The 12,877-nt window shown below is 42.1% G+C and overlaps 1 protein-coding gene across 2 annotated transcripts in view; it reads left to right on the forward strand.

The window, feature by feature from the left end:
- The window catches only part of CALCR (calcitonin receptor), a 261,965-nt gene that overhangs the window by 228,858 nt on the left and 20,230 nt on the right, over positions 1-12,877 (forward strand). For both annotated transcript variants that reach the window (XM_089776702.1, XM_075922361.2), the window contains 3 exons: positions 498-558; positions 650-716; positions 5,743-5,961. In XM_089776702.1, coding sequence (XP_089632828.1) covers positions 498-558; positions 650-716; positions 5,743-5,961 — 347 coding nt within the window. The remainder of the gene's footprint in view (positions 1-497; positions 559-649; positions 717-5,742; positions 5,962-12,877) is intronic.

Here is a 12,877-nt window from a genome sequence, read left to right on the forward strand (position 1 = left end):
TTTCTATGACCGGGACCTCAGCCTCAGTAAAAGCAGCTTGATTGCTGTACTGTTATTTCTTGCCCCAGCACCTGGCATGCAGAATAATTTGCTGCTGCTCTGCTCCATGGGAATTTACATATCAAGGAACCCTGCTTTCCAAAGGGAATACTTCACACAGAACTGCATGCATTCTCTCTCTTTCTCCCCACTTGCCAGCATGGCTGGCCATTCCTCCTTTCCCAGCATGTATCTCAGCATGGCTGACAGCAGCTGTGAGCTGAGATGGTAGCATGACACCTTCCCATGGCCCCTTTTGACAGAAGTATCATAATTACTCCCCCCTCAGTTCACAAGAAAGCCATATAACCTGAAGTCAGTTGACATTATAATTTTTTTGTCAAAGCTTTGAATTTCCCTTTAAATGTGTATTTAAAAAGAAGACATGTTATTTTTAGTGTCATATGAAATGCATGGCAAAAAATAAGAAGGCTGATATATACCTTTAATCATTTTAGGGTTTCCTTTAGTGCCAGCATCTATTCACGCTGTTGCAAGAGCCAAATACTTCAATGACAAGTGAGTATTATATCTATTTATAAAGGTACTTAGCACATTTTATAGCTATGTCTAAAAATGTATTTGAGTTAATGATGTATTTTTCCTCCAGCTGCTGGATGAGTGTTGACACTCACTTGCTCTATATTGTTCATGGACCTGTTATGGCGGCTTTATTGGTAAGAATATTATTTATCATGTTAACAGTTTAGTTACTCTTCCTAGAAATGATGCAAGACTGCATTGAATAGAAGATTCTGTATCTTAAATGGACTGGCCAAGGTTTGCAGACGTAGCAAGTGATTTTGGATGCCCTGCCTGAGACCCCTGAAAGAAGGGGTGGGAAACCTTCCTTCCATCAGGGATGCTGACCCACAGAAAAATTAGTTGGGGGCCACACACAAATGGGAAGCAAAAAACCCCCCAAAGCCCTAACTGAGGTGGCCCCCCAACTGAGAAGGAGAAAGACATTCCCCACGTGCAAACCATAGCCGAGGGAGGGGGGCAGGCCAGCAGATTTTATGAGCTTCAGCTCAGCGGGGGGATGACCAGGGAGACTAGAGCATTAGTGTGGACTCCCCAATGCTGGGGGACAGAGCCCCAAGCCTCAGGGGCTAGATCCAGACAAGTCAGGAGCCACAACCAGGCTCCGGGCCTTAGGTTCCCTACCCTGCCTTAAAGGGACTTGATTTTCAAAGGGTAGGTACGTAGCACTTTCTGAAAACCAGGCCCCTTGAAGGTATCTCAAGTTGGGCAATCTAACAACAGAGGCATCCAAAATTACTAATGCCTTTTAAAAATCATAGCTACTTAAACTACAGAATCTTTGATTCAATGCAGTTAATCTTTGTTAAAATTATGTGTTAACTGTGCTGCGGGATACACGGCATAAATGAATTAACTATGTTTCAGACTAGCCTTTCCAGGGTGATCTGAGACCAAGTCAATAATTCAGAATTGGTTTTCACAGATTCTGAGGCAGAAGGGAACATTGTGGTCATCTCATCTGACCTCCTGCATAACACACTCCACAGAACTTCCCTCAAAATGATTCCTGTTTGAACTAGAGTGTAGCTTTTAGAAAAATATCCAATCTTTATTTTAAAATTACTTTTCTCTAGAAACATGATAGATCATTACCAGTAACAGAGAATCACTGCTACCTTAGGTAAAGAGTTCCAGTGATTAATTACCCTTTTTGGTTAGACTCTGTGGTAAAAGGGAAGAGAGGTCAAAGAGAGGTTGTGAGCTAAATTGGGATGATGCTGGAGGTGATAAGTACCGGAATAGAATGCTTGAGAAGGGGCAACACACAGCATGAGATGGCAAAGCAAGGAAATTGCAGCAAGGAATCCCAAGGGTTTTTTTTTTCCCCACACTCACCGACTTCCTCTCAAGCAAGGACATGGGGGAGCTCAGTGCCTGTCACTCTACTCCAGGCCCCATCCTCAGCCTATCCCTTCCCCAAGTCCTGCCCCTACCAGAAGAGTGCACTCAGCAGCACTGCCAACAACTTGCTGGGCACCAGCCAGTGCAGGCGCAGCAGCATCCAAATGTCAGTCAGACTGCATTTACACGGTCATGACTTGTGCATGCTTGGGGTCCATTGACTTCTGCCCTCGGGCCCAGAATTGCCATCAGCAGGCGTGTATGGATCAGGGAACCCATTAGCTCCAGTCTCCTATCACTATCAGATGCCCACACTGGTACATAAGACCTGAACACTGACATTTTGGAAAAGTTTTTATTCAAACCAAACATTAGCTCCTAACTCAATTTGTCACTCAGATGCTCTGCGTCAGCACTGGAGAGCCAGCTTTTGTTGGCTTGGGGCGTGACATCCGCTTGTAAACATCTACACTATCTGAGGGTATGTCTACACTACCCTCCTAATTCGAATTAGGAGGGTAATGTAGGCATACCGCAATTGCAAATGAAGCCCGGGATTTGAATTTCCCGGGCTTCATTTGCATAAGCGGGGCGCCGCCATTTTTAAATCCCCGCTCGTTGGAACCCCGTGCCGCGCGGCTACACGGGGCACGAACTAGGTAGTTCCAACTAGGAAGCCTAGTTGGAACTACCTAGTTCGTGCCCCGTGTAGCCGCGCGGCACGGGGTTCGAACGAGCGGGGATTTAAAAATGGCGGCGCCCCGCTTATGCAAATGAAGCCCGGGAAATTCAAATCCCGGGCTTCATTTGCAATTGCGGTATGCCTACATTACCCCGCTAGTTCGAACTAGCGGGGTACTGTAGACATACCCTGAGAGATCAAAAGCAGTGGTGATAAGCATCGTGGAAATGCCTATACATGAACACGGGTCTGTTCCAGAGTAATCAAAAATCTCTCCGATCTCTTTCTACCCCTCCTTTAAGAACCGTTAGAGGATTTTAGCAATGCCAAGATGCAGTATGCCTCCTAAAAATTGTTTAGAAAAAAACTTACCATCTCCATTCTAAGCTTAATTCTTTTAATCGTGTATGGGAAATGGAAAACTGCACAACAGTATTCTGAGAAAATAAAGTCACCCTGCTTGGTGTGGTAACAAATGTTCCTGCCTGGAATGAGAATACTCAGGGAGCTCCTCCTCTTTACAATAGCTCCAAGCACTGGATTTATTAAAACAGCTGAATTTTTTTCTGCTCTTGTAATGCCAAGGTGTGACAGAGGGCAGGCAAACCTTTTCAGATGTTTAATGCTCTCTCCACTGATTTATATGTCAGCCACCCTAAGAAAAAGATTGATCATGTCTCTAGGGAAAAGTTCATCTTTCTTTAAAATTGAGCTAGTCCAGGCATGAGAAGGTGCTTAAACTGGAGTGGCAGAGTTTAAATCCCCTCTCTCAAGTGTGCATAAATCTAGTGGTTTATGGGAACCCTACCATCCTCCCTGCCACTATCCGAACACACGAGAGATGGTGATTTTTAATGGAGCTATTCCCTTTTTTTTCTTTACCCATCCAGACAAACACCCCTCCCATCCCCACTTTGGAGATTGCAGGGGCTGTGTTATTAGTTGCTGGTTTGAAACTACGCTATGTAAATGCAGCTGTGTCATGGAAACTCAGCTCTTACAGAATACACTAGATATCCGCTTTTTGCCCAGTAGAAACAGAGAGTGGAGGACAGGTTCAATGGAGCCGTGTCTTTTTACTTCGGCAGAGGTTTTTTAATCAGTTGCCTGAAAGAATTCTGAACATGAAGGTTAGGTGATTTGATTCCAAAGCCCTGGGAAGCGTGGAGAATAAACGACGAGTAGAGACAAAGAAATCATTTATTATTCCTTGTTAAGCAGAGCACAAAAGTAAAACATAAGAACATAAGAACAGCCATACTGGGTCAGACCAAAGGTCCAACCAGCCCAGTATCCTGTCTGCCAACAGTGGCCAATACCAGAGGCCCCAGAGGGAAGGAACACACAGGTAATCCTCACATGATCCCTCCTCTGTCACTCATTTCCAGACAAACAGAGGCTAGGGACTCCATTCCTACCCATTCTGGCTAATAGCCATTGATGGACCTAACCTCCACAAATCTAACTAGCTCTTTTTTGAACCCTGTTAAAGTCCTAGTCTTCACCACATCCTCTGACAAGGAGTTCCAGAGGTTGACTGAGCACTGAGTGAAGAAAAACTTCCTTTTGTTTGTTTTAAATCTGCTGCCTATCACTTTCATTTGGTGACCCCCTACTTCTTATATCATGGGAATAAGTAAATAACTTTTCCTTATTCACTTTTTCCACAGCAGTCATGATTTTATAGACCTCTATCATATCCCCCCTTAGTCTCCTCTTTTCTAAAATGAAAAGTCCAGGTCTTTCTAATCTCTCTTCATATGGGACCCTAGTCATTTTTGTTTCCCTTTTCTGAATCTTTTCCAGTGCCAATATATCTTTTTTGGGCTGAGGCAACCACATCTGTGGTAATAATAATAATTTGTATATTATATTATTTGTATTTGTAATAATAACAGAACAATTGAGATATTTCTCAGTAGGTACAATACTGACACTTATCTGAGCATGGCTTTTCACACTGGAAGGACCAGATATGCTCACTCATGTATTCATGGAGTTACAACTATTTTAATATAACTCTGAGTAATACAGCAAAATCATTTCCCTTTTTAAAGAATCTGGCAACAGCCTATTACAATGCAGAAGCTCTGTCACTGGAATGTGCATGATATCATGACAGCAGTGTGGAAGTACATGAGCTAGATGTACTAGCAAGATGGAAAGTCCACATTCTGCTTCTTCTCTGGCTGTATTGATTCCATAGGGACCAAATGGCCTGATTTCCAAAGGTCATCAGCATGGACAGCTCCCCTCAACTTCAGCATGAGTTCATTTGAATATCTGTCCACCAATGTGAGAGCTGAGCCCTTCTGAAAATTCTGTCTGTCATGCCCCAAACTAGCAATGTACTTAAGCCTATGCTTAAGTTTAAGCACATGAGTAGCACCACTGAGTTCAGTGAAAGCTACTCATTGGCATAATTTTACATTTTGTTGGATTGGAGCCAGAGAACTCAGTGCCTTTCAGGATCGAGTTCTTACTACCCAAAAAGAGATTTAGGGGCATATCCTCCATTCATGTAAATTTGTCAGTATGGGGTATGTCTAGACTGCACCCCTCTGCTGGCAGAGGGATGCAGATTAGGCTGGGCAAAATTGCTAATGAAGCGGGGATTTAAATATCCCGCACTTCGTTAGCATAAAAATGGCCGCTGCTTTTTTTCGGCACAGAGCTTTGTCGGAGGAAAGTGGCACTCGAGAGGCTGATCTATCACGAAAGAAAGCCTTTTCCGATAGATCCTGTATACCTCGTTTTACGAGACTTAAGAGATCTATCGGAAAAGGCTTTAGTGATAGAAAAGCCTCTAGACTACCGCTTTTCTCCGACAAAGCTCCATGCGGGAAAAAAGCAGTGGCCATTTTTATGCTAATGAAGCATGGGATATTTAAATCCCCGCTTCATTAGCAATTTTGCCCAGCCTAATCTGCATCCCTCTGCCAGCAGAGGGGTGCAGTCTAGACATACCCTAGGTGTTGTAAGGCACCCAAAGTTACATACTTTGACCCCTATGTCAGTCCCAATCAGTTGTTGTTATAAGCTATGACTGGAGCCATGAATCAGGGTCTTGTTATCATTGCTGAGTTTTGTACTTCATTTGGAGTGATTTACCAATAAAGACTCTGTTTTTTTAGGTCAATTTTTTCTTTTTGCTTAACATCGTCCGGGTTCTGGTGACAAAGCTAAGAGATACTCATCGGGCTGAATCCAACATGTACATGAAAGCTGTCAGAGCCACACTAATCCTGGTGCCCTTACTGGGAATTCAGTTTGTCATTTTTCCCTGGAGACCAGAAAACAGACTTGCTGGAGAAATATATGATTACATCATGCATATATTAATGCATTATCAGGTATGGAAAATAATAACGAGTTAGGCTTACATGATATATTTGCCCTTAGGTTTAATTTTAGAAGAGGATTCTTTTGCCAAATGCTTTGTCTCTGAAAGTAATCACAACTGCTTGGGGTTTTTTCCTCCAACATTTTTCACATCATATATTACTTTCCTCAGTGTCCCTATTTTTAGTGTGCAAACGGTCACCAATAGCTGAGGAAATGGGAAAAATCCTTCAAAATTACAGAATAAAGATGTTTCTGAATTCAGTAGAGAAAATTGAGATCACAGAGGGCTTTAAATGTTGTTCAAAGCCCTGCTAATGCAAATGTGCTCAGAAAGCCTTTCGAAAAGCACTGCAGTGTGAATGATATTAAAATTAACTGTATATGGAAATTGCTGTGCCAAAGAAAAGGTGTTTATAGTCAGTGCAATAAAGGATCAAAATGATTAAAGTCCAGTTGATTGTTAATTCACTATTTTAAGCTGTTTAACTTAACATATTACACTAATATTTTTATTTTATAAGCATTTTGAAACAACAGCATCACCATTTCAAAAAGGCTGCCTTCTATAGGCATCTTCTTTTTGTACAGTAATACGTAATTTTCAATTGTTTGGCTGTCTACCCTGGCTTCAGTTCATCCTGCCTCATTTCTACCAAAGGCGACATGCTTCATGTGTCTAATAGCCGTATCACATGTGCAAATGTTTGAAGTCTGCATTCATGAAATAACTTATGTTGTTACATGTCGCTATGTAGTACGGTATGACCATATACCACTGCTATTGGAAATGTTGATAATTACAAGCAACTCATATTCCCAAAGCTCTGTATCAACTAACTTTAAGAATTCTGGCCAAGTGATGCTAGTGTAACTCACACTCCTACAGGGTGTGGTTCACTGTCCCATGCAATGGCGCTTAGACAATTTTTAGAGAGAAAGAATGAGTGAGCTCTACAGCCTTAACTGAGAGCCAGCTGCCTTTATAGCTCAAGCTGCAGTGAGACTCATGCACTAAGCTTTGATTCTTCCTGTTGGCATTACACTAGCTAAATCAACATAAGTTATTTCATGATTGCCCTGTAATTATCTCATTATGTGATCCCTACCTGGATATCAAAATGCAGATTTTATTTTTTATTTTTTTGTAGTTTTATCATGAGTTCGTTTTGGGTCATTTTCAGAGCATTTATTTATAGCAATCTGCTATTCAGAATAGTCACATATGTGATCTCTACTCTGCTCATTTTCTTATAGCACTGCTGATGTAATTAGCAGTTATTTCTATGTATGGTTTCACTGTAACTTTTATGGTTAGCTCTGAATTATTTAAATATTTGTTTTCCAGGCATCTTCTCATAGATAGTATGACAGATTTGGGCTTTGTTTTTCAATAAGCCATTGCAACAGTATATGACAATTGTGATTTGGCATACTGAACAAACCTTCCACTTGCAACAAGTACAGTACAGACTGCAATGCTGCAATCTATTGTAAAAATAGGATGACTGAAGAGTATGAATGACAGAGTATTTGTTCCCAGAAGAAACTGAACTTTTTCACAGTTATTATTCCCAGCTGGACAACAATACAATGCGATGTTCCCTGCTAGGTTTCCCACACTGAAGGTCAATTTAAATAATAGGAGCCATTCTTGCTCTAAACTGTTCTTTCTTTATTATGAGATTTTCCTCTACACTCATGATTTTGTAGCAGAAGTGGTTTATTTCCCAGAACATTCTGCTTCACTGAAAACGTATGCTATTCATTATGGCTGCATCTAGACAGCAGCTCTATTTTGGGATACTTTCAGTATCCCAAAATCATGTTTTCTGCATCTTGACAGCATGCCCATTATTTTGAAATAGCTTTCAAAATAACAGGCACGCTATTCCGATGTCCCAGTAAATCTCGTACCACGAGGATTAAGGGACGTTTCAGAATAGTGCTCTATTTTGAAATACGCTTGAAATAAGCTACGCAATTTGCGTAGCTCAAATTGCACTGCTCATTTTGAGCTACGGATCCAGTGTAGACACACCCTATCTAGCCTATGATAGGCTATTTGTTCATTTCTCAAGTGTAGGAATTATCACATTTGTTACTGCACATAGGCTTTAATCCTCCTAGCAGATCTGTGGAATTGACCTGTAGATTACAAAAGGGAAAACTTTTTTTTTCCCCAATGGTAGCACTAAAAAAATGTTGTAGGCTGGTGGACTCAAATCACCAGCCTTGAAAATATAATCAGCCACGCCCAGTTCAGTTCATTGCCTTTGCCTCCATGATCTGGAGCAGCAAAAAAATGTAATAGCTCTGTTCTTAATTTTGATTGTGGGGCTTCCTAGATTCTCACAGTTTACTGGACAAAACACCCACTCCAGTAGGAAGTAGTCCATGGAACCTTTACAGCAGCCAGAAAAGAATATATTCCTGGCCTTCTCCTGGTCACAAACTCTCTTAGGAAGTTGGGACCATTATTTATAACCCCAACTGGTAATTAGAAACAATCACCTGATTTTGTCAAGCTCATTGTAGTACTTCTCTGCTGGTCTCTCTGGAACAGGGCTGACTGCTCCTCCAAACCCTTTGACCCTAAAATCCATGTTACTTACAAATAAATTCTCTGCTCCAGATATGAATATTTGCTCTTTCTGCACCACAGCCACCATGGTTCCAAAGGATCTATCAAATGGAGCTATATAGCGCCCCTCATCATCACTGAGACAAGTTGTGAAGTCTCAAATTATGTGGAACTGATGATGACTTCAAACAAAAAGATACTGCAGCTCTTAAGGAGTATTTAATGCATAGCAGCTATTTCAGAAGCAGAAGCTCTAGTTAGAAGGATGGACACATCCATCCAACTGAACAGAGACATCCACTAATGTAAGGCTACATCTAAACTGCATTGCTTTTTCAGGATACCGAAGGTATCCCAAGAAAGAAACACCACATCCAAGGAACGCGTCCGCTTTTTCGAAAGAACAGGCATAATGGATGGCTCAAAAGAGCACTTTTTTCCGAAATTTTGCACCATGTAGACGCACCAAATTTTGAAAAAGCCTCTTTCAAAAGTAAATCAGAAAAAGATATGCAATTTGCATACTGCAAATTGTGTATCTTTTTTCGATTTAAAATTGCAATGTAGACGTAGCCTAAGTGTCACAAAGCAAAAATTTGAATTCCAGATCATTGAGTTAATTATGGATTTTCCTTAGGCAACATGTACAATCCTATTGAAGGCAATAAAGTTGCCCAACTGTAACTGAGGGCAGATTTTGGAGACAGTGGAGATGCACCCAGCACCAAGTTCATAATGATGCTAGTGGCACCAGGCCCACATGCAAAAGGGGACCTAGCCACCAGACTGTGTCCCCATATTCTGCCCCAAGGCCCCACCCACTCTTGGCCTCTTCTCCCCAAAGCCATAACCACTGCTCATGCCTCTCTACCCCTTCATCGTCTCCTCACTCCTCTTTACTCCCTTACCCTATGCAAGCAGTGGGTAGAATCTCCCAGAAGAACACAGGCAGGGCCTCAGAAGGAAGAACATAAGAAAATAAGAATGGCCATACTGGATCAGAACAAAGGTCCATCTAGCCCAGTATCCTGTCTGCCGACAGTGGCCAGTGCCAGGTGCCCCAGAGGGGGTGGACCGAAGACAATGATCAAGCAATTTGTCTCCTGACATCCTTCTCCAGCCTTTGACAAACAGAGGCCAGGGACACCATTCCTTACCCCCTGGCTAATAGCCTTTTATGGACCTAACCTCCGTGAATTATCTAGCTCTTTTTTAAACTCTGTTATAGTCCTAGCCTTCACAGCCTCCTCTGGCAAGGCATTCCACAGGTTGACTGTGTGCTGTGTGAAGAAGAACTTTCTTGTATTAGTTTTAAACCAGCTACCCATTAGTTTCATTTGGTGTCCTCTAATTCTTATATTATGGGAACAAGTAAATAACTTTTCTTTATTCACCCTCTCCACACCACTTATGATTTTATATACCTCTATCATATCCTCCCTCAGTCTCCTCTTTTCTAAACTGAAAAGTCCCAGTCTCTTTAGCCTTTCCTCATATGGGACCCGTTCCAAACCCCTAAACATTTTAGTTGCTCTTTTCTGAACCTTTTCTAATGTCAAAATATCTTTTTTGAGGTGAGGACATCACATCTGTACTCAGTATTCAAGATGTGGGCGTACTATAGTTTTATATCGGGGCAGTAAGATATTCTTTGTCTTATTTTCTATCCCTTTTTTAATAATTCCTAGCATCCTATTTGCTTTTTTGACTGCTGCTGCACATTGCATGGACGTTTTCAGAGAACTATCCATGATAACTCCATGATCTCTTTCCTGATTAGTTGTAGCTAAATTAGCCCCCATCATATTGTACGTATAGTTGGGGTTATTTTTTCCAATGTGCATTACTTTACACTTATCCACATTAAATTTCATTTGCCATTTTGTTGCCTAATCACTCAGTTTGGTGAGATCTCAAGCATGGGTGGAGTGAGGAGCAGGGCCATGGTCTGGGCTGAAGGACCAACAAATCCAGCTGTAGGTGCACAGCTATAACTGAGAGTAACATCAAACCTGCAAAATCTTTATTGCTGGGAAGAGGCACAATCCAGAAAGCAGGCAATCTGGCTGCAAAAACTCCAGCTGAGCAATTAGCAAGCACCTCTTTAAGGGTAAAATGGGCAACTGTAATAGGGAGTCATTGAGAGACAATCCCAGTGAAAACACATGGAGCTATTTTTATAAGCCCCCTCTCAGAATGCAACTCCACTTTAAGACACTGAAGTCAAGTAAAAACTAAACCAAATAATTGTCAAGCAAAGAAGTCTTAGACCAGCATTGGCTTCCAAACATGGGAAAAATCTAGCCATCAATTCAAAAAGACATACACATGTCCCAAGGCTGGTAAATTTGAAGATATGCCGGAGCAAGGTTCAACAGCAGTCTGTGATTCAAGTGGTCTTCATAGAATTATCGGTAGTTAAAAAAAAAGAATTTCACCATAACTAATGGTGTTGATCCCAAAATAACATCAGTACTGACATATGCTTTCCAGACCCAAATCAATTTTATCACGTATCTCAGACAACATATAGCAGTGGGTAGAGGAGGTGGAGAGAAAGCTGTTTGCTCTGGAGCATGAGTGACCTCTGCTTCAACAAAGATTGCAGCAGCTGAAACAGAAACTAATGGCATCAGGAAAGAGCAGAGGAGATACAGAAAAGAAATTTAAGGAGTAATCTGCACATTATGCTCCTCAAGGAAGGAATCAATGGCCCCCCACTAAAGACATTCTTAGAAATGCAGCTCCCTGGTATTTAAAGCTAGAGTACAGTATAAACACAGCAATCTTAAAATCAATTGTGCCCTAAATCCCCTGGCTCAGAAAAGACAAGGCTAATACCTAATAATGCTCTGGCTCTGCACAGTTAAGGGGAACGTACTTGCAGAGCTGTGAACACTGATGGAGCAAAAATAAAAATGGAAAAGATTTTTCATGTACCTTGCAGCATCAGTACAAAAGGAAAGCTTGGCATCTGTTTAGGTAAAGACATCCCAGAGTGGGGGAGTCTGTCTACATAGGTCACAGGAGCAAACTCAAAGTGGGAGCTAGAAGGCTCCCACTTGCATTCTGATAACAGCTGTGTAGTTAGCACTTCCAAGCTCTGGCTTGGGTTGGAGCTCTGAAGGACGCCTCTGTCCTCTGGCTTCCAACAGATGGTATCTGAGGCCATAATGCTGAAGAACAAGTGAGTCACTCTCTAGCATTTTCTGTCATTACAACCATTATCGGTTCTTTTTGGCTTAATGTTGGAAACCTACATCGTGGGAGGGTTCGTGACCTAATCCTAGCAGAGTGCATTAGTCCAAATCACATTCATTTACTGATCTCCTCTTATTCTGGAAAAGGAAGCTAAAAATACATCATCTGCAATGCCACCTCCCTCCTCGTAGAACTCTCCTGTGCCAGGATGCCTATGAAAAACACAGAAATGATTAGGCCACTGGTGTGATGTTACCACTGCTGACCATGCATACCAGGAGGGTGTCACTGGTTCCTTGTATTGTACCGATTTTCTGGTTGTAGCCCCTTGTTATCTCTTATCTCATATATACACTGTATGCTCTTCGGGGTAGGCACTATGTTTTTGTTTATACAGCACCTATCGCAATGGGGTTCTGATCCCTGCCTAAAGCCCCTAGATGTTATTGGAATGCAGATCAGTAAATAGTCACACTCTCAATGAAGATTGGCAACTGGCCCAAATCCATGCAGCTAATTTCCATTGGGGCTGAATAAGCATTACTGTGGCCACCTCTCCCTTCCCCTCAGCTCCTAGAATTGTTTTAATAGGAGAAGGAGCAACAAGTGCTTCAGTGATATTTTAAAAAACATTAACAAATGAGTAAACGTTGATACTTGCATACTAGGGCCTTCAGGATAGGATCATGAGAGGATTTGGGGTAGCTTTGTGCAGGGGGCTAGAACAGTGTGTCGTGGGGGCACTAGGAGCCACTGAACCTACGTGTAAATCCTGTATGTAATAGAACCCATGTCAAGCCAGTGAGAGGGGTATGGATGTGAGAGCCATTCTAGTTACAGCACAGATGGGTTTGTGAGGGGGATGTGTCTTTTGGCACATGCCCCAATCATAAACAATCCTTCACACCTCTTCCCTGCTCTGATCTTGTATCTTATCCTACTCCCACCTGGAGCCAAGAGCAGAGGAAGAGAGTAGGGATGTAATAAAGGATTTGCCCACTAGATTACAGTACCTGTCATGCTACTAGGCCATCCTAGCTTGCAAGCACAGGTATGTCCACACAGCACTGGGGAGTGAGTGGGTGGAAGCCTTCCAACCCCTGAAACCCTGATCAGACTAGCCTCTGAAGAGTGCTGGATAG

Source organism: Pelodiscus sinensis, chromosome 2, assembly GCF_052426305.1.
Source record: "Pelodiscus sinensis isolate ZL-2025 chromosome 2, ASM5242630v1, whole genome shotgun sequence".
Classification (NCBI taxonomy): Eukaryota; Metazoa; Chordata; order Testudines; family Trionychidae; genus Pelodiscus; species Pelodiscus sinensis.